Below are 22,078 nucleotides of genomic sequence, written 5' to 3' on the forward strand. Positions count from 1 at the left end.
AGAAAGCGGTTCTTACTGTTTGCTATCTTTCTGTTACATTCTTTGGCAAATCAACACAAACAGAAGCATGCTGTTTTTAAACCCATTTTTAAGTTTAAAAATTAGTCAGGTCCTATAAACAGAATCAAGTACTTTTTTGTGCCCCTTCCTACCCACTTTCAAGCAGGCTGCGCCTTCGGCCAATTGGTTTTTCTCCTGGATCTCTTTTCCTTTGTGTCCTCTCAGAGAACTAGAAGCCTGCCTAGGGGTGGAGTTTCTGGGGAAAGCTGTTTTATATGTACTCAAACCTTGGAATGGCATGCAAAAAAGTCTCAGCCCCAGGGACTGGGAATGTAGCGCAGTGGTACAGTGCTTGTCTATCTTGTGTAGGCCTCTGGGTTCCATCCTCAGTATGAGAGAGAGAGAGAGAGAGAGAGAGAGAGAGAGAGAGAGAGAGAGAGAGAGAGAGAGAGAGAGAGATCGCAAGAGCAATTTTTTTGCTTGGTCTAAATTGCAGTTCTGTAAAGTGAAATAACTACATTGCCCCCAAGAGGCAGTGTGGATTAATCGCTGTTGTCTAGATGTTTGACTATGACTTTAGCAACTGCAGTACTTTTTGAAAGCCATTCGAAAGGTCCTTTACTTTATCGGATGGCGTTGAAAGGACATGCCCATAGCTTAGGGCACATAAAAGTGGAACCTTTTGTTCAAGCGCTTGGTAAGTGAGGCTCACGGTCGTCTGCAGGCCTCTGTCTCTGTCATGCAGGATGTACAAACAGAAGTTGGCTAAAGTTAAGAGAAGAGACGTACAGAGTATGGAACTGTAGAACACGTTACACAGTAATGGCTTCCAATCACCACATTGTTAACATGGTTACTTTTGTGTGTTACAAGATGGCCTCAGCGTGGCTTGGTAGAGTGGCTTGTGATTGAACTGCTGATCCTACTGCCTTCGCCTCCGTGTGCAGGGATCACAGGTGTGGGCAAGCACCCCGTTTGGGCATCAGACCCAGGTCTGTTATACACCTAGTCATGTACTTTCTTTTTTTTTTTTTTTTTGGTTTATCGAGGCAGGGTTTCTCTGTATAGCCCTGGCTGTCCTGGAACTCACTTTGTAGACCAGGCTGGCCTCGAACTCAGAAATCCACCTGCCTCTGCCTCCCAAGTGCTGGGATTAAAGGCGTGCGCCACCACGCCCGGCGTCATGTACTTTCATGGACCCTATTGCAGGGATTAGATTCAGCTTGGGAACAGCCGGGTCAGCACTGCGAATCCTGAGGGTCAGTTGTGAGGGATCATTGATCCAGTGGGAGTCCTGAGGCAGTTCCGTTGTCTGCTGGAGAGGTCTCTGGTGGCTTGGAGATTTCTCAGGGCATGACATGCTCAGAGCAGTCATGATCATGACAAAGAGAATGCCCGAGCACAGAGGCAGACAGTGTGTCGGGAGTGCAGAAGCCCGTGTGTCACTCCTGTACCGAGGTTCTGGGAGACAGTGGCCTATGTGCATTTAAGGCCTGGAGCTGGAGAGTGACTATTTTTCCACAGATAAGAATGAAAGAATTCCATGTCCAGTGTCGCTCCCTGTGCCCTAGACTTCTCTTGACTGCCTTGAGTCTTGATAAACCACTCGGTGTTTAGGCGCTGTGCCCCCAGGCTGTTAGATACAAGAGCTTGGACTTTTCCATACAAAAGGCTTTTTCTACTCTTGCCTTTCTGTTGTGTGTTCAGGTGAGAAGGAAGAGCAAGAAGTATCAGAGAGCCCAAGAGGCAGGGAAGGGCACCCCATGCTGACACATGAGAGGGAGGGAGGGAGGGAGGGAGGGAGGGAGGGAGGGAGGAAGGAAGGAAGGAAGGAAGGAAGGAAGGAAGGAAGGAAGGAAGGAAGGAAGGAAGGAAGGAGCGCTACGATAAGAAGGCAGGACCCAGATGTGATCCTCAGCACAGCTCAGCAAGCTGGAGGGCCGGGACTGTGTATGGGTGCCATACCTGGGTGCTTGGATGCCCTGCTTGGGCTTCTTCTCAGTCCCCAGGGAGGACAGCCCTGATCTCCTCTCTGCCTTCGTCTGCTGCCCCTGAGAAGCAAGACTGCCCTGCACCCCTCGGGTTGCTCACCACAGCTCAACAAAGTGGGGAGGGGAGCTGTTAGTTAGTTTGTCTGTGGTGTTGTTTTTAGTTTGGAGGAAGAATAAATTACTTTTCTAAAGGTATAAACTTTTATAATAACCAACTTTAATTTTCAATTGTAGATTAGAAAGAAATTTAAATAGGCAGAAGGGGTAAGAAAAAAAAATGTAGTGTGGTACTTAAGATCTTTTGCATGTATGATTTATCCCCAAATTTCATTTTAAGATCAACTGTATAGTAAGGCAGCTGTACTCTTTGGGGGAAAAGGTCTCTGTCCCTAGAGTGACCATTACTTCTTAAAAGTATTTGTAGGAGTAGGTCCTGCTCTGCCATGAGCTCCAGTCTCTCACCCCCACCTTTCCATGCTTGGACCATTTTCTAGGCCAGAAAAAGTTGCAGGCTGTCGCCATTCCTCAGAGAGCAGGAGCCACACAGAGCAGAGTGTAGCATGCACTCTCTCTCCAAGACTGCAAGCAAATGTGACCTGTGCTCTGTGCTCCCTGACACAGTGCTTCCCATAGACTGTGGGGGCAGGAATAGAAGCAACTGTGTGCCCAGATTCAGAGAGTGAGGTGTGCACCATAGGCCCGGTGAACCCTGGCACACACCCTTGTGGTGACCAGGCTTCCAAAAGCACACAGCAGGGCTGAGAAGATGAGCTGAGGCCTTCTCTTTCCACGAGGACAGGAAAAGGGAGCAGGGCTAGGATCTCTGGGTTGGGAAGGTCTGTAGGTGCCATCAACAGGAGCCAGCTGGCTGGCAAGTCCAAGTCCTTTTCTTCGAGAGCAGTTTTGACCAGGAGTTTGAGGGTCAGGGTCAGTACCAGAACTGGTACCATATGGCTAGAAGTGGACAGGGGTCATAGAACTTAGAAAAGGAGGCAGGCCAGGCTTGGAATGTCCAACCCAAAGCCAACTGAAGCAGCCCAAGGCTGGTCTGCACAGTTTGTGCTCCGAGACTGTCTCACATTCTAGTAAAGATTAATACTGCCCTCAGATGAACTCAGAGTGAGCCGTGGAAACAAGCAGGGGCATGCCCAAGTTTATGAACGGAAGCAAGCCAGTGAACCTGAAAGGCCGCCTTTCTTTTTGACTCACAGGCTCTGGCAGTGGAGTCGGGTCAGAACATGGCAGGGGTTATTTCAGTTCATGTCAAAGTAGGTCAGTAGCCTCGGAGCCAGGTCTGCCTCAAAGTGGCCAGGGGTGTGGGCCTGGCTCCTCGTATTCATTTCTCTAGTTGGGATAAACTTATCTTTCATTTTTCTACCAAGAGTAAGACAGAGCCTGTCTTCACATCTGCTGCTCCAGATTGCTTGTGTTTGGCATAGCTGGTGCACCATGCCACAGTCTGGGTGCTGCTGAGGACTCTGCTAGAATCTCCTCTGTGCCACACCAAAGATGGCCAAGGTCAGAGCTAGGCCTGGCCACAGCTGTCCCGCTGCCTAGGGCTAGCCAGATTATTGACGACGGCAGGACTGAAATACCAAGGGATGTTACCCATTAAGTCATTTTAGCAGACAGCTTTGCCCAGTCTGACTTTAGTTATGAAAAAGAAAATAAGGGAGAGAGAGAGGGAAGGGAAGGGAAGGGGAAGGGGAAGAAGGGGAAAGAAGAAGGGGAAGGAAGAAGGGGAAAGGGAAGGAAGGGGAAGGGGAAGAAGGGGAAGGGAGAAAGGGAAGGAAGAAGGGGAAGGAGAAAGAAGAAGGGGAAGGCAGAAGGGGAAGGAAGGGGAAGGGGAAGGCAGAAGGGGAAGGGGAAGGAAGGGGAAGGGGAAAGAGAAGGTTTCCTGAGCCAAGGAGGTGGAATAGTTGCCATGCAAGTATAAGAACCTGAGTTCAACTCCCCCAAACCAGGTTAAAACATGTGATTTTCCTGTCTCAAGCATAGGGAGGTAGAGAGTCTAGGCAGATCAGTGAGAAACTCTGCTTTAAAACAGGGGGAATGTGCCTAAGGACCCACACCCAAGGCTGTCCTCGGGCTGTGACTCACTCACACAGATACATGCAACTGTACATGTATGAACACTCAACACAACATACACACACACACACACACACTAAGTTTTCTAGGTAAAACACATCCCAGCAAACCTACCTCACTTTAGTTAGATTTTGTTAGAAGAGGGAACACGCCAGAATCGTCTGGAGACACTTCTATTACGTAAACCTTCACTGACAGTGGAAGCTTGAACATATCTAATTTCCCATTTGAAAAACCATAATTACTCATATATCATTCCATCGATATGTGGAAATCTGTCAATCTAAAGCATTATCTATTATTTTTAAATCCGATCTGCCTCTGTCAACATAAAATAGTATTTGATTTATAAACATTCCCCAAACTTTCTATATACTTTTGGAGGGGGGGGGGTCTTTGACAAATGTTACTTATTGTGTTTTGTTGTTGTTGTTGTTTTACTGTGCTTTTTAACACTACTGACTCCACCTCTTCTGCACTCCAGCCAAGTGGAGGCCAGGCGGGCGGGGTGAGCTGCCCCACAGGATTCATGTCCCTGAATTTGGTCACTAGGCCAATTTGCTGCGTCTCAGCTGGTGGCTCCTTTTGGAACTGCAGTAGCTTTGGTGAATGTCTGTTTTCTTGTTCTTTCTAATACCTCTTTAATATGAAGCCTGTCAAGCCTGAATGCTTTCTTTCATTCAAAGACTTTTTCTCTTGTGTGAAATATTTTGATGGCCGGCCTGCTCTTGGATTTGCTTTATACTCTGTGACGTCTAGAAAGTTTTTTTTTTAAAGATTTATTTATTATTATACATAAGTACACTGTACACTGTAGCTGTCTTCAGATGCACCAGAAGAGGGCATCAGATCTCATTAGGGATGGTTGTGAGCCACCATGTGGTTGCTGGGATTTGAACTCAGGACCTTCGGAAGAGCAGTCGGTGCTCTTAACCATTGAGCCATCTCTCCAGCCCGTCTAGAAAGTTTTAATTCCCGATCCTCTGAAAAGCTTGATTACCTGATCAAACTCAGCAAATACTGTTTCTAAAATTCCATCCCAAGTTCAGTCAGCTCTTAGTCATGTTGGGGAGGAAAGGGTTTATTCAGCTTACATTTCCATACTGCTGTTCATCACCAAAGAAGTCAGGACTGGAAGTCAAGCAGGTCAGGAAGCAGGAGCTGATGCAGAGGCCATGGAGGGATGTTACTTACTGGCTTGCTTCCCCTGGCTTGCTCAATGTGCTTTCTTATCGACCCCAAGACTACCAGCCCAGGGATGGCACCACCCACAGTGTTCTTCCCACTCACCCCCAACCACCACCACTCCCCCACCCCCACCGCCTTGGTCACTAATTGAGAAAATGCCTTACAGCTGGATCTCATGGCTTCATTTCCTCAAGGGAGGCTCCTTTCTATGTGATAACTCCAGCTTGTGTAGACACACATAACCAACCAGTACAGCTCTCTATCTTTCTACATATTCCTAAGTTCTATGTACATCATAGCACATCTCAGGGGTTGTTACTAAAGAAAGCTTGGAGCTAGAAAGAGCTCGGCATTTAAGAGCATGTAGAAGACCTGTGTGTGAGTGCTAGCACCCCCACCAGATGCCCCACATCTGCTTGTAACTCCTGTCTCAGGGGATCTGATGCCCTCTTCTGGCCATAGCAAGAACTGCAGTCACATCCACAAGCCCACCCTATGTAAAAGGAAAAATAAATCAGAAAAGTTTGGATGGTTTGTCCATAGAGGCTGGGTTGCTGCTCTTTAGTGTCAGGGCAAATGTCGTGAGGGATCTGGGGCATTTCCATCTCCAGCTCTCTAGTGACACTTTGAAAAGAGAAGTCTACCTTCTGCTGATTAACTATCCTTAAAGTTGTAAACGGAACGGCTCTTACACAGTGAAGCAAACCAACTAGTAAGAAAGAGGCCGACTTGTATTTACTGGCTATAGTTCTAAGTACCAGAAATGGGCAACAGAGGCCAAACATAGGCACAGGATCCACGCATCCAAGGTGAAAGCCGGTGCCGGTCACCAGTGTAGCAGCCACACAGTGGCTTTGCTCTGTCATGCTGGGACGTGCTCTTACCTCCACCCATCCGCCCTGCCCCTCAAGGTGTCTGAACCCTTGGCAAAGTGAGCTTTAAATCTTACAGATCATCAGGGCTTCCATTGGAGACAGTGCCCTCCTGGTTGGGGAGGAGACGGGGAGTTGGATTATAAATGGGATTTACACTGTTAGGTGGATACTGCGAGTTTATGTTTAGTCTGTCTGCTCTAGTGTGTTTCTTCTTAATTACATGTCACCTGGAATGTGTTTCAGCGGTCTATATTCAGAGCCTGCTTACAGAAAAGAGATTCTTAAATTGGCTTAGAAGAAAACGGCTGGCTTCCTGCTTTAGGAAGTAATTTGTGAGTTTCAGACATACTCCTAGAGTCTCTGGACCTGTTGAGAACATTCACTCTGTTTTGCCTTTGTTAGTTAATAATGTAAGGTGGTTTGGTTCTGTTTTAAACAGGGTCTTAACCATGTAGCCCTAGCTGGCTTCTAACTCAATATGTAGACCAGGCTGGTCCAAAATTTTTGGTGATCATCTTGCCTGTGTCTCCTGAGGGCTGGAGTTGCCGGTGTGCACCCCTGTGCCTGGCTAGTATGTTTCCCTGTTTCATGATCGACCAATAAGATAATATTCATTGCAAGTGGAAATGCTGTTCAGAAAACTGCTCATATGAATTTTTATGTCTCTGACTGTCGCCCAGCTTAAATGGTCTTTTTCCGTAAATGTAGAACCATGAGACCCCAGCCGCAGACCTGAGTCTAGAGTCTCAGGCTGTATTCCAGCTCCCTCAGGAGACTGGTGAGGGGGAATCGCAAACTCAAGGCCGACTTGAGGACCTTTGGTGACTCTGTCTTAAAATGAAATGGGATGAGGGGGTTAGGAGTGAGTCAGCAATGGAATGGTTGCCTGTCATGTTTGAAACCCAGGGCTCAACCCCCAGGACAAAAGACAGACAGACAGACTGACCGGCACTCTACATGATGACAGTTTTTCTTTATACACAGAAGAACTTGAAAACTCTTCATAAGAAACTTAGAATGAATGCATGCTTATGCGCGCTCTCTCGCTGTGGCAGAAGAGACAAGAACCTGCAGGGAGGCCAGCTGCACAGATCGGGGTAGGGGTGGGGTGTGAGGATTCCTGAGAAAGGCCAGGCCACTTCCAAGGTACAATCCTTAGCTCTATGGGACTCTCCCTTGTTCAATGGCCATGGCCACCCACGCAAGTGAGGAGCATCTTAGTGACCGCAGTTCCTATCTGCCACATCGCCCAGGCTGACCATCATCCCATGCTATCAACTAAACCCTGTTAGACGCCCAGGTCCATGGGGCTCCGGGCCTCGGTGGCAGGTCTGTGTGGCTTCTGTGTTTGGGGTGCACTTCCACGTGGGGTGCTTCATTTTCAGTGCCGGCTCCTCGGGATGCCCGCCTCCTGTTGCCTTAATTCATCCAAACGAGAAATTTCAGCTTTTGTTTAAAATATTCCTTCATTTTCTTATGGTAATTTGTTTTTTTGGTTTTTGGGTTTTTGTTTTTTTTTTTTTTTTTTACAATTGTATACATTTGGAAATGTCATGGCAAACCCCCATCCATCCGCACAGTAATTTTAAGTTTAAATAATGAATGAATCAATAAGCTTAGTGATAATAAACAGGTAAATGGAGAGTGCTATATGTTCTGGGTGACTTTCAGCTAGATGAACAGTCTCTGTGTTCTTCCAGGGAAAGAGAAACAGTGGTTTCAGACAGTGTTTCTTTGGAAGCCAGAAGCACTGCAAACTGACAAAGCTCTGTCCAGCCATGGGCTACACGTTCAGGCTCGCTGCTCGGAACGACATCGGCACCAGGTATGGCGTCTCCTTTTCTCCTTGCCCGTCAAACGTCAGGGCATGGCTCTGGCAGTCTCTCACATTGCTTGAAGGTGTGAGGATGCCACCTCTGCACAGAGCACCTGAGAGCAAATCCTGAGGTGGGAGAAGACCTCTGAGGTGGCCGGCCTAGCTGGACCTCTCTCAGCCTCACTGCTGTCATGGGGGAAGGCAGCAGGAGAGATTTGTAAAGGAAGCTGCCCCTCCCCCAACACCTGCTCCTATTCCACCTCACTTTTGGGGGGTGGGGTGTAGGGGGCTAGGGGAGTTTCGAAACAGGGTTTCTCTTTGTAGCCCTGGCTGTCCTGGAACTCACTCTGTAGACCACGCTGGCCTCGAACTCAGAAATCTGACTGCTTCTGCCTCCCGAGTGATGGGATTAAAGGCGTGCGCCACCACACCCAGCTTCCACCTCACTTATAATGGGACGGTCCTCCAGAGCCTTCATTTTCATTTGTGTGACTGTTACTGATACTGAGGGCTGCCGAGCAGCTATCAAGTTGCAGAGATACAGAAAACCTGGACTGCCTCTGCTACAGATGTCTCTATGCAGGCGGCAAAAGGAATGAAAGAAACCACTCCTAACCTAGGGGCCTGTTGATTAAGGGGCTTTGAAAATAGACATCTCAGTTCTTGCTAGATACCTCTTGATCAAGAGGAAAAATCTCTTTCTTTCATAACTGCATCTTAAAGACTAGGCCATGCAGTGGCCCTAGCCTAGAGAACCTCTCTGAAACATCACAGAGTTTTTAGAACTCCCTCCCGGTGCCTGGAAACCAATATATCCTAAGAGTTTTCTGTCTGGAAATGTCGGCACGATAAAGGCGTCTATGGTTGAACAATTTTTAAATGAATTAGAAGCACTCACAGAGTTGGAAAACTGTGAGACTCAGGTTCCATCAGCAGAGTCGCTTGTTGGTACCCACCTTCATTTGCAGTCCTTCTGTAGCCGCTGCTCTTGCCTTAATAAATACAGTGCCACGGTGTGCTTTTGAGGGAAGTAAAACCGCCAGCCTCCTCTCTCATGTCTGCCGTGCTCTTGTAAGTGCAGACCGTAGAGCCCACTATGGCACTTTGAAGCTCTACTGGGCCATCTCCTGTATACAGGATCCCTCTGACACAGTCCCCACCTGTCTCCTGTGCTCACTCCTCCACAGTGGTTACAGCCAGGAGGTCGTGTGCTACACGTTGGGAAACATCCCCCAGATGCCTTTGGCACCCCGGCTTGTCCGAGCCGGCGTCACCTGGATCACCCTGCAGTGGAGCAGGCCAGAAGGCTGCTCGCCCGAGGAAGCGATTACCTACACCCTGGACATCCAGGAAGATGAGAACGTGAGTCCCGCAGTGTGCACGCCTGCAGAGCATCCAGTCCTTACTAACTACCTAAACTCAGGGCCACTCCTCATCCCTGGCCTTCCCAAACTCAGCAAATGAGTCATCCATTGACCCCAGATAGAGTCAGCCAGCAAACCTTCCCAAGCCCTTCTTCAAAATTTCCCTGGAATCTAACCAACTTTGCCGTCCCTCCTCCGTACCCCAGCACAATATCACCACTGTGTGCTGTGGTGTGATCCCCGCCACACAGTCACAGTTCATGGTACCCACCAGCACCCTGGCAGGGGAGCCTCAGCTCTCCAGTGCCTTCCCACCCACCCCGGCCTGTGTGTGCGGCTTTGTCACAGGCCTTGTTGCTTATACCGCTGTGCCCAGCCTTATGAACTTGCATGTCCTGTGCCCTCTGCAGGGAGGGCCTTGCAGATCCCTAACTCACTTTCCCTGGCTTCCTTCCATGCCCACTCTGGAAAGTCTCTGTCATGTAGAAGCATCCTATAGTTTATGCTGGGCGTGTGGCACTGGGTATTTGAAATGTGGCTGCTGACCTACAGAGCTGAGCTTTTAACTGATTAAGTTTGAATCCTGAGAGCCACATGTGGCCACCATACTTCATCAACCCGTGCTGCTGTGGCAGCCCCTCAGGAGCTCTGGCAGCCTGCCCGCCTCACCTCCATACACCTTCCCAGCCTCCAGTGCCACACTGCGTGCCTCTGTCTGTGTTAGGGTTTTCTTTCTTAAACGTGTCTTAAGCTGACACTTAAGGGCTTGTGGACCAGGCTCTGCACACCTTTTAGCAGGGGACATTCTCTTGAGTGTGAAGGGAACATGATGCTCAGAAGGATGAGGGAGAAGAAGGGAGAAAGGAAGGGAGGGAGGGAGGGAGGGGAGAATGCTATGGCTTGAGTTCAGTGTATTCACCTGTATTGGTAAGGGCTACCCTTATAGGAGTGTGTCCCTCCCATCCGAGCCCTGCTTTCCCCCTTACCCAGAAGGGGGCGCCATGAGCTCAGAAGCCTTGCCTGTCCACTGTTGCACCGCCCTGTTGGAATGTGTCAGCTTCGACTCAACAGGCTTTGCTTGTGACAGATCTAGTGTTAAATAAAATGTTCAAAGTGCTTCGACTTTGTTATAATAAGGCTGACCTGCAGTGTGACAGCTGCATTTAGCTCTGCATGCCACCCGTGGCACCGTGGGGCCTGCCCTCTCTCAGCAGTGGCTGCCAGGCTTCCGGCTACAGCTCAGAAGACAAAGTCACAGCACAGAAACCCCGGGCCCTTAGGAATCGAGGCCGCGGCGTTATGATTCCGATGTTGTGGTTCCAATGTCTCTTTCTGGCTTTGCCTCTTCAGGATAGCCATTTCCACCCAAAATACACTGGAGAGGACCTAACGTGCACTGTGAAAAATCTCAAACGAAGCACGCAGTATAAATTCAGGGTGAGTCTCCTCAGCTTGGCTAACCTTGCCACTTTGACGCCTCTGCACTTACGTTTCAAATGGAGTCTGCAGGCCAAAAGGGGGCAGACGTGGACAGCACTTTCAAAGTGCCACTGGCCCTATCAAGCACCCACCAGATTTTAATTTGAAAATAGAGGTTCTGGGCAGGAGCCCGTGTGAGAAGATGCTGTAGTGGGGTTGCCCTAGCCAGGGCCGGTGCGCGGCTGAGAAAGCCCTGACCAGATGCCTGCGTCCCTGCACGCACTGGCACCCGTTCCTTCCCGGGCTTTAAACCACGTGTACGGCTGGAAAGACCCTCGGATCTTTCCTCTCATGTTTGTTTTTCTCTTCTCTGTCCCATTCCTTCCACAATTTAAACTTCCTCAGTTTAGGCCACTGGTTCTCAGCCATCTTGATGGTGTGACCCTTTAATACCCACAACCATAAAATTATTCCCATTGCTACTTCATCACTGTAATTTTGCTCCTGCTATGCATTGTGATGTAAACACCTGCAGTTTCTAATGGTCTTAGGGGACCCCTGCAAAAGAGCCATTTGACCTGCTGGGTTGGGGGGGCCTTTGCTTATAGACAGCCACCAGTAACATTACAGTAGGGATTCACGTCACAGCTGCAGACTTGAAAGCTGCTGCTTTGCAGTGTTCTCAATGCCTTTCCGTCACAGTGTCCTATGTTGGTCATGTGCACGGCACCCTATTTCCTTGCTTGCCCTGAGGATGCTCCGCCCTCCTTTCTCTAATTTTAGGGCTTAGTAATTTAATTTGGCATTTAGTCACTTTAGTATTTGTCAAATTATCAAGTGGAATGTTGTGACTGACTATTTGAGGAATATAATTGTGTCTTGGTATGCTAAAAATACTTAATCTTGGCTCCCAGAGCATAGCTGTACTACTGACATTGTACACAAGGTGGCACCATCTGTCTTTTCCATAAATAAAGTTCTGTCTAGTTTATCCCTGCATTTTCTTCTCATCAAACAGCACAGGATACATAGAAACTACTGGTTTTATATACAATACCACTGCAGCCTCCTCTCCCTCCTCCTCCTCCTCTTCCTCCTCCTCCTTTAGTGAAGCCTGGTTCTCCTCTCTTCCAGGAGTGCCTGGCACTGGCTGCATAGCCTAGAATGGTTTCAGACTCAGTCATCTTGCCTCAGCCACCCTGCTTGTACCACTACCCTGGGCTTATATTTTCTCTTGTAAGGATCTACAGATGTCTTTAGCTGAAACCTACCTTTTGGTTTTATTTTTAATTGTTAATAACCAAATTTAAGTAAAATAAGTAATCACAAACACTGAAATCAGCAGTCTCAAGAAAGAAAACAAATGACTGGGTAGATATGTGTCAGTCTGTCTGTCCATGTCTAACCTTGCAATGGTACAAAGTCCCAGGAGACTTCATAGCCCATAACCAACATGCGCTAATGTGTCCGTGTTTGTTCTGCAGCTGACTGCTTCTAACATGGAGGGGAAGAGCTGCCCAAGTGAAGTCCTGGTTTGTACAACTAGCCCCGACAGACCTGGACCTCCGACCAGACCCCTCATTAAAGGACCTGTCACATCGCATGGCTTCAGTGTCAAGTGGGGTAAGTCTCCTGCCCTACTACTGCCGTGACAAATCAAACACAAGGGGAAAATATCACCCGTGAGGGCTTCCTGCATTTATTAGACATTTGTGAGGACTGGAGGGGCACTGAATGTTAATATATAGTCTCATGTTAGTGGACTTCTTACGTGAACAGTTTTAAGAGGATCTCATTTATTTCATATTTTCTATGTTACATTTTTCTCCTTTATTTTAAATGCTTTGTTAACTTGAGTTTGAGAATTTATGATAATTCATTCCATCATGGCTTACCTTTTTAAAAAAATCAATGAAATTTAATATAAAATATTTCTAAATTGAGATTGGATTTCAAATCTAGATATGTAATCCTAAAGTAGATTTTTTTTTTAACATACAGAGTGTTTAAGTTGCAATAGAGTAGACTTTTGCTTTTGTGCTGTTTGGGGTATCCCTGCCCACCTCCCCCTTCACCCCCCACACCCGTGAGTTCCATGGTTTTCACGTGGGCTAAGGTGACCTGGAGGACACTGACACTCAGCTCTGCAGAGCAGGTCATTTCAGGGAAACGCATGTCACTGTGCGACTGTAGCACTTGTAATCATGCGTAAGGCTGTTAGGACATGTATGCTCTGCACTGATGTCCTGTGAGAATGTGTGTGAACAGCAAGTGAAGGGCAGAAGAGAAAACATTAGAGTTGTAAGGTAATGTACGCAGGGCGCAGTTTAAAGCACTGTGGGTCGTTGGAGACCAAGCTCGAGCATGCTGTACTGAGGTGTCAAAGAGCTCTGAGGTCGGCTTCCCTGGAGGACAAGGTTAGGTAGGAGTGGAGCCCTCTGGGCTGCCTGCCTCCCTGGGTCGCCCCCTTAGCTCTGTGCTTTGTCCTTATCAGGATTGCTGTACACGTTATTATTGAAGTGTGTGTGTGACAAATGCACACCCCTGGAAAGTGAGCTGCACAAATCAGTGTAAGCAGCGTCGAGGCCTTGGAAAGTCCCCTCCATGTGCAGAGGGGCTGCTGGCAGACATGAGTTCTTCACAGTTTGGCAAAATCATCCCGCCTGGTGTTTTTAATCTCACAAAGCAAAGAAAGCTCTTGCAGGTATACATGTCTATATCTGGAGACCATGATCCCAGGTGACATAGGGCTCTGGTGGTAGACGGAGCTGTCCCCCCAAAATGCCCGATGCCTGTGCTGATCGCTCTGTACTGCATCCGGGACACTGGCAATGTCAAGTTTGTTTGATAGAAAAGTGAGGTGCGATGAAATTACTCCATTCCAACACTTTATTTATTTTGTCAATGCATTTTTTTCTCTACCCTTCCCATTTTTCAAAATCATCTAGTTGCTCATAAGTATGTGACATAAAAATAATAAAACAGTATAAATACCTGAATATTTCAACTTTCCATAAAAATCACCCACCCTTAAAGAGCCACTTCAGAGTGCTCCTCGTGATGTCACTTTTAGGAAAATCATTCCATCTGTCAAGTTTGATGCGCGTTCCTAAATCAGTGCGCAGTCTTACATTCCGTTCTGTGTTTCAGTGACCTTAAATAGCAGTCTAATAAAATTCCATCTCTTGGCATTGGGGGGCCAGAGTGGGAGATTCATGCCACTCAGTACTGGGGTCACGGTGGGGTACTGAGGCAGGAGCATTCCCAGAACCTTGATGTCAACCTGAGCAGAAGTATGAGATGCTATCTCAAGAAAATCTTTAAGGGGCAGGTTCCTTAAAGATAATGAGTTGTGCTCTTTGGTCCACGTTCGATGGACGGCTGTATAGCGGAGGTGCTCTTGTACTCTGTAATGATGCTGGCCAGTGACACCCAGTGCTCTCCTCACTCATCTCTGCCTACTCTGCAGATGCTCCAAAGGACAACGGTGGCTCAGAAATCCTGAAGTATCTGCTGGAGATCACGGAGGGAACTTCTGAAGGTGACACTTTGGAAACTGTATTACACAATGCATCCCCACCCGGTCCCCACCCTGATGTGGTCAGACCCTCTGCAGTAGCTGCAGCAGACATCCATTAGTTCTAACGATAGAGCTAGTAGTGTAGTCAAGCCATAGCAAGCATCAGCATGTCTGTCTGTCTGTCTGTCTCTCTCCCTGCCCTCCCTCCCGTCCTCTTCAGCTAGCTTTCCTTCCTACGCATCCTCAGCAAGCTCTCTACAGCCCACTGTGTCCCTGCATATGGTTTTGTCTGTCAGATACCACAGTTCACTCTGCTTGAAGTACCCATTTTTGACAAATGACAATTTTTGTTTCTGTTTTTGTTTCTATTTTCTATGTTGAGTTTGAAAGGACAGCCACTCCTTAATAGAGTGAATGAACTTGAGGCTTTCTCCCCTAGGCTGTCACGTGCCTTATCTGGCCGTTGTTAGCAGTAAATGCCTGGCATCCTTGCCATGGCCAGCCACAACCACATCATAGTGTGGCCAGGGACGGGTGTCAGACTTACAGAGCACACTGGTCTCTGTTGTGACTCTGGAGTTAGAGTTCTCAGCAATTGTCACACTGTCAGTGTTAAGATGAGGCCATGGGGCTTGCCATGGAGTCTCCTGACCTGCGTTGAGTCCCTGACACCCAAGTATAAATGGACAGAGAGAACCAGCTGCGGACCCCACCCCACCCCTCCCTATCCCCGCCGTGGGCAGTGGCATACATGAGTGTGCACGTGCACCCTCACCACGCATGCGTAGGAGGTCAGACAGCGCAGGGCACGGCAGGAGAAGCTTTAAGGCCCTAGAGATGCACTTGCTTTTTCTTTCTAATAAAACTCACTGGGGTTCAACAGGAAAAGATATAGTTGTCAAAACTTTAAAACATAACCAAATTTTACTAATATGGCTGCTGCAATCATTACCTTTTTAAAAGTATGCATGAATATGGCAAAAGAGAGAGCCATGCAAACAAGTGGCAATTGTCTCTGGCTTGTTCTGACACCACAAGCACCTGGAGGTGGGTTTTTTTTTTTAAAAAAAAGCCTGTTAAGTACTGTTTTAGGCTGGAAATAGAATTCTTTGAGATGGGCACAGCTCTTCTTAACATAAAATCGGTTTCTGTGCTAGAGGCCTTATCTCATGTCTAAATTAAGACTAGGAGAGGAGTCAACATCTCCAAGTTGCTTACTGAGAAAGTATAAGTCTGCCTGTGGTTGCCCTGGCTCTCCCAGGTATGGACTCAGTGCAAGAGTAGGTGCTGTTTTACACTGATGGCCTGGCCGGTCCATGGGGTTGTGTGTCACAGGGCCTTTTCATGTGTCTGCCCAGAGCCCAGGCTCCACTGTCTAAATTCCCAGTTCCCACGGGCTGTATCCTAATTCAGACCTAACAAGGCACAGCCCCACCAGGCAGTAATAAACATCTAACTGGCCCTGAAGGGGTTTATGGAGGTTTGTTTATGAATAGGATAGGGCGGGCATATTTCCCTAAAACAGCTCCCGTGGTAAAGGCTCCCACGGAGGGAGCAAAACAGCGGCCAACAGCCTGCAGGTGCTTTTCCTCCTGAGCCTCAGCCTCGTGGGGCACCCTCCAAGTATCTCCAAGTGTCTGTCACCACCATCACAGCTGCATGCATGGGCTCCCTGGACACAACAAATCTTCATCTGTAAATGGCCTCACTGGTGCCCGCAGCAGCACCTTGTACAGGAAGCCTGCACCACGTGACAGCACCAGCTGCATAGCTGGCCCTGTGGCTACCTCAGAATGGCATTTCACAGCTGTGCAGCACTGTACCCTCCTCCTGTGCCAACTCCCGTGTTGGTAGTCAGCAGTGTCATAACGCTGGGACGATAGGAAGTGCCTCTACATTTCAGTGTTGGGTGATGCCAGGTTGCCGTGAAAGCCACTTGGTGTTTTTGTCTCAGATGCTGTTTCTAATGGGGACTGTCATGCTGTTACCAAGGCCTAAACTTACACCCATCTCATTTTCCAGCTGGGCAGTGGGAAGTGGCCTACAGTGGATCGGCTACAGAGTATGTCTTTACCCATTTGAAACCAGGCACTTTGTACAAACTGCGAGCGTGCTGCATCAGTACCGGTGGGCACAGTCAGGTTGGTTCATCAATGTGTGGCAGTGGGCCTCTAGGTCAAGTTGGGAAGTGCCATGTGAGTAGTGCAAGACGATGCTGCAGTTTTAAGTGTTCCTCATTGATGCAGCCTGCTTTAGTGTCACATCTGGATATGAAACATAGTCGTGACTTACAGGTACAGGGCAGAAAGAGTACCCAAATCCTCCACACATTCTGATGGGATTCTGATGTGTGTGTCTGTCCCTTATATGACCTTCACGTAATTGCACGGAGAGAAGAAATTAGTTAGGATTTGCATTAACTAAATAAGGGAAACCTCTGTCATTTCAAGGAGGGTAAAGTGTAGACTTTAGAGTCAAGACAAGACCTGCCTGGCTGTGCTGGAATGGGAACACATCTGTGAAGGTCCTTTACTGCCACCTTCTGGGAGACTGCTGTAAAAGCAGGATACGTCTGATTGATTGCACTTCAGCAGTTCCCTGTGTAGAGACTGCAGGCAGCAGCCATGGCTTCTCTCTATCAGAATGACTGTAGACAGCCAGGTGGCATACCAGGAGACTCCATTTATACCACACAGTGCTCACAGGCTCAATATATTCTAATAAATGCAGACAAAGTACTCTAGAGTCTGGGTGTCCTATTGACATCATGAGAGGCACTGTGATAGAAGTCTTCTTTTCACTGTAGATAATTAGAAACCATTAATGGTAAGAGAAAGAGAGATGGTACCTAGTGAGCCAGTAACCGATTGATAACGTTTTCCTGAATTTTACATATACACAGGCACTCTGCCCGTGTATATCATAGCAGTTCCTCAGGGTCTAGAGTTTTGTCTAGACAGAAAGACACACACACACACCGATGCACCCCACACAGGATAAGAGTCCAGTTTAAACACTTACAGAGTCCTGGGGCTGCCGGGAATGTCTCCCTGTTGGAGTATATCCAGACTGAGGCCACAGGGCATCAGTGGTACCTGCCATGTGAGCGGTTTGGCGGGGCACCATATGCACTAGCTGAAGGCATAGCGTCCATCCATCCTTTCCCCACCAGCATGCCCTGGAAGGAGTTGGAGCTCTCTGGCTCCACTTTGTCTCCTCGATCCTCATAAGATGATCAGCTTTCATATCACCAGCTTTGCAGAGCCAGATCCCACAAAGGAGGCCTAGTTTCTTTAGCACTGGCAGGTCTGCTGTAAGTGGCAGGCTCGGTGGGTAAATGCCCCCTTTACCTACTGCTCTGCTCTTCCTGGGGCGGCCTGGCCATTTACAGAACCATTCTTAATTTTATCAGTTGTTTTGTGTTCTCTTGGATCCTCAAGGAGGGTCTTCCTACTGCTGATGTAAAGGAAAATAATATGCTTACACAGGTGGGCCGTCCGCAGCCCTAGTAATCTGACATCAGAGAGAGCCGCTCCAGGTAGAACAAGCATTGTGTGCAGTGAGAGCCCACACTTTCAGGTGCAGACAGGCACAGAGCCTCCTAAAGACCTATATATATGTCAGCACACACATCTAGTGGCCCCATTTACAGTTGTGGGATAGTTAGCCTGGTGGATAAGGTGTGAGTGATTCACAGTAACTAAGCCATGGTCTCTCCGGTGTTTCTCCCACAGTGTTCTGAAAGTCTCCCTGTCCGCACACTAAGCCTTGCGCCAGGTCAGTGCCGACCACCGAGGGTTTTGGGTAGACCAAAGCACAAAGAAGTCCACTTAGAGTGGGGTGAGTGAACAAATCTTCACGTTGGCATCGACCAGGACAGTGGGAGACTGACACAGTGCTCAGTCACTCAGCTCCAGGGCTTCCTTCAGAAGCTGGGTCACCCACTGGCATGTCTGTTCTCCATAGCCTGGACCTTGGCTGTCTCTCAGGTGCAGCCTTCTATTGCTCATGCTCCCGTTCCTGACAGGGCTACACTTGCTGTTGCTACTCTCGACATTAGTGGCCGTGTTTCTAGAGAACTTTCCAGAATAGCCTGCCTCGTCCGGGGGTTGCTCAGCACCTGAAGAAAACGTGCATGATTTAGAGATTAAACCAAGAAATGGTTCAAAGAGCAGCGTCAAGTCCCTCCTCTGTGGGTTCTGGGATTTTCCTAGCCTTGTCTAACAGCACTTCCAGTTGTGCCAGCAGCCTACAAGTGTGCACATAGCAAGTGCAAATGTGTAGACCATTGGCAGACATTTTGGCCACCACTTATGTCTAAAGTGTAATAAAATGGAATGCCAGTTTGGGGTCATGTAGACTTAGCAGGGTGTCTGACTTTAAGTTATAGATATTTTTCCTTCCTTCCTTCTCATTATTAAATGTGAAAGGTTACCTAGTACTCCTGTTATTCCTGAATTACTTTTAATATAATAGAACATGTTTAAATGCATTTGCTTTGGGTAGTTTGGCTCATTCCGGAGCTTTTTCACTTTTTTGAATAGGAGGCTCCTTTTGTAATAGAAGCCTAAGGGCACATCACCTATATATTTTAAACAGTAAGAATAGAAAATCAAATGTAAGTTAGTCAACTAGAAATCCGAAGACTGAGGCTGGAGAGACAGGCAGTGGCTAACAGCACTTGCCGCTATTGCAGGGGGCCCAGGCTCAGTTCCTAGCACCCATGTGGTGTCTCACAAGCACCCCGAGCTGCAGTTTCTGAGGTTTCAGTGCCTTCTTCCGGCCTCCACATACGGTGCACACTCATGCATGCAGGCCCAACCACTCAGACCTGAGTAAAAATAAAATAAAGAGAAATCCAAAAAAGTGTTCAAAGATGAACATTTTTTACATCCGCAGATGTGCCTGCATCTGAAAGTGGCTGTGAGGTCTCAGAGTACAGTGTGGAAATGACGGAACCTGAGAATGTCGCCTCAGAGGTGTACCATGGGCCCGAGCTGGAGTGCACGGTTGGCAACCTGCTGCCTGGAACTGTGTACCGCTTCAGAGTGCGAGCTCTGAATGACGGAGGGGTGAGTATGAGCTTATGTACCACAATTAGAACACAAGCTACCTTTGTTAGCCTCCTGTAACCTCTCAGTTGTTTGTGACAACTGTTAAAGTATATGTAACAGCATCCTGATTTGAGAATCGATGTTGTCATGGTTTCCTGTAGGCCCCACACTACCAAGTTTCTGTCTCTCATTCTTTCCGTGTGTGTGTGTGTGTGTGTGTGTGTGTGTGTGTGTGTGTGTGTGTGTATGTCTGTATATACTTTCGATAATTCATGAAAGAATTTCCTGCTCTCATTCATTTCGTCACCTGTAAGAATTAGGGCTTCAGATCAGCCCTAGTAAAAGTTGTCCAGGGGAACTGGGCAGAGGGAGTTGGGGAAACATTCGCCATAAACTGAGTTAGAGCTTAAAACCTACATCATTAAAAGCTGGAGTGGGGAACCCTCTTGGAACCTCAGCACTGTGAAGGCAGAGACAGGAGGACCCCTGGGCTTACTGGACCTACTAAGTGAGGTCCAGCCTTGTCTCGGAAAAAGAGGTGGGCAGGGGCTGAGAACCAGAATATCTCCCGCTCTGCACGTGTGCATGGACCTATACACACAAGAATACGCACGCACAACCTATTAGTATCAGAGCGTGTTGTCTATACCTTGGGTTGCTTTGTTCTACACAAGTAGGGTGGAGCCTAAGGAGGAAGCCGCTTACTTTTCTCTAATCTGATTCCTGTAAAAACTCCATAGCTCTCTGGACCTTTCTTCTGCTGTCTTGTTCATCTGGTGTTTGGGGGGCAGATCAGAAGCTGAGATCAGAAGCTATTATGTGACCCACACAGGAATTGTTCTTTTTTTTTTTTTTTTTTGAAGTAGCAAAGTGATACAGATTTATAGGATATGCAGGGGTTGGGAATGAGGAAGAGGTGGCCCACAAAGTGTCTGCCCAGAGACGGGCAGAAGCGTAGAACAAGCTAATGCCAAAGTCGCCCAGAGCCTCAGTGTGTATAGATGAATTCCTTGGAAATTGTTACATTTTACTAATTGGTGAAATTTACTTTTAAAAGAAGGAAAAACGCCAATTGACAAAACAAAGAAAAAGCATGTCTGTCATGTTACAGACATGGCAGTCTGACAGTCTGTTACAGCAGTGTTGGGTAGCTGGAGATGGTGGACATCCTTGTGTATCCCAGCAGTCAGGAGACTGACACAGGAGCATCTTAGGTACAAGACTGACGTAGGCTACAATGGGAAGACCTTATCTCAAAGTAGTGGTGGAGGGTCGGGTGCCAGCCACCAGAACAAACACCCAGAATGTAATAACCAGTAGTCCCGAGAGACCCTTATACACTTGAAATGAAACTACTATGCATGGCCTTCTTCATTTCCCTGACTGAATGATCTTTACTCCTGATGGGAAAGGGAAAATGGGCCAACTTTGTAATCTTTTTGAATTAAAAAATACAGACATATATAATAGATGTTTACCTCTCAGGGAAAGAGCAGTGGCTTATCTATATACTTCTTAAACTAAAACCCATTAGATAATAACTTTTATTCAGCTGCACTAATGACACTCTTGACTTTACCTTTAATTATAAGTTTGTATGTGCACACGAGCCTGCAGAGACCGTTCGGACATGTGAACACGTTCTTCTCTTTCAGTACGGTCCCTACTCTGATGTGTCAGAAATCACCACTGCCGCAGGGCCCCCTGGGCAGTGCAGAGCACCGCATGTCTCCTTCACGCCTGATGGATGCGTCCTGGTGGGCTGGGAGGTGAGTGTGGTAAATGCCGCCTGTCGTTTATGTCTCCTCTACCTTTGTCCCCAAAGCCAAGCCAAGGATGTAAGGATGCCACCAAGCCAAAGCGTGTGTGTGTGTGTGTGTGTGTGTGTGTGTGTGTGTGTACATGCATGGCGTGAGTGAGTGAGAAGGTGTGTGCCTGCGTGTGCATGTGACTTTTTGACCTTATACAAGGAAATCTCCCTTTGACAATCGATTGCATCATTTCCAGTTGTGAAGTGGTCAGAGTTGAGAGAAGGCTGAGTGTCGCCCTCTTCCCTTTCCTTTATGGCTGTTGGTTTATCCTGGGGTCTGGTGCTCTCATCTCAGTGTAATGACTAACTACAAGCGTCTGCCCTGCAGAGCCCTGCGAGCCCTGGTGCCGACATCTCCGAATACAGGTTGGAGTGGGGAGAAGATGAAGAATCCTTAGAACTCGTTTACCATGGTCCAGACACCTGCTTTGAGATACGAGATCTGTTGCCTGCTGCACAGTATTGCTGCAGACTACAGGTGGGTGAGCACCCGACTCTACTCCCAGTGACAGATACTCACTGAAAGGTATTTCAGGAACACAGCTGAAGGCTATAGAGGAGGGATCACAAGGGAGAGTCCTCTGAAGGGCTGGGCACATGGCTCCCTCAGAACAGTGCTTACCACACAAGCATGAAGACACGAGTTCAGACCCCGGCAGACTCCTAACAGTTGGGTGCTATAGTACTTGTCTGTGGCTCCAACACTGGGGTTGGGGGGTGGTAGATACAGGTGGGTTCCAGAGAGCTTGTTGGGCAACCAGTAGCCAAACTGCTGAGCTCCACTTTCAATGAAAGACTTTGTCTCAGAAAGTAAGGTGGAAAACAGAGGAAATACACCTGATGTTGACCTGGGTCCTACACATTCGCACACACACATGTGTGCACACACACAGTGGGCACATCTGCACATATACATAACTCCTTGCACACACAAGGTGTTTCACAGATGA

The 22,078-nt window shown here is 47.9% G+C and overlaps 1 protein-coding gene across 7 annotated transcripts in view; it reads left to right on the forward strand.

The window, feature by feature from the left end:
• Fndc3b (fibronectin type III domain containing 3B) overlaps positions 1–22,078 on the forward strand; it is a 293,906-nt gene that overhangs the window by 231,928 nt on the left and 39,900 nt on the right. For 6 of the 7 annotated variants that reach the window (XM_029475079.2, XM_021157455.3, XM_029475082.2 and 3 more), the window contains exons 12-21: positions 7,846–7,970; positions 9,149–9,323; positions 10,676–10,762; positions 12,229–12,367; positions 14,214–14,285; positions 16,287–16,405; positions 17,999–18,104; positions 19,164–19,336; positions 20,974–21,087; positions 21,457–21,606. In XM_029475079.2, coding sequence (XP_029330939.1) covers positions 7,846–7,970; positions 9,149–9,323; positions 10,676–10,762; positions 12,229–12,367; positions 14,214–14,285; positions 16,287–16,405; positions 17,999–18,104; positions 19,164–19,336; positions 20,974–21,087; positions 21,457–21,606 — 1,260 coding nt within the window. The remainder of the gene's footprint in view (positions 1–7,845; positions 7,971–9,148; positions 9,324–10,675; positions 10,763–12,228; positions 12,368–14,213; positions 14,286–16,286; positions 16,406–17,998; positions 18,105–19,163; positions 19,337–20,973; positions 21,088–21,456; positions 21,607–22,078) is intronic. The other variant, XM_029475085.2, reaches the window with a different exon arrangement.

This window comes from Mus caroli, unplaced genomic scaffold (assembly GCF_978045245.1).
Source record: "Mus caroli unplaced genomic scaffold, Mus_caroli_1 scaffold_3, whole genome shotgun sequence".
NCBI classification, from domain to species: Eukaryota; Metazoa; Chordata; class Mammalia; order Rodentia; family Muridae; genus Mus; species Mus caroli.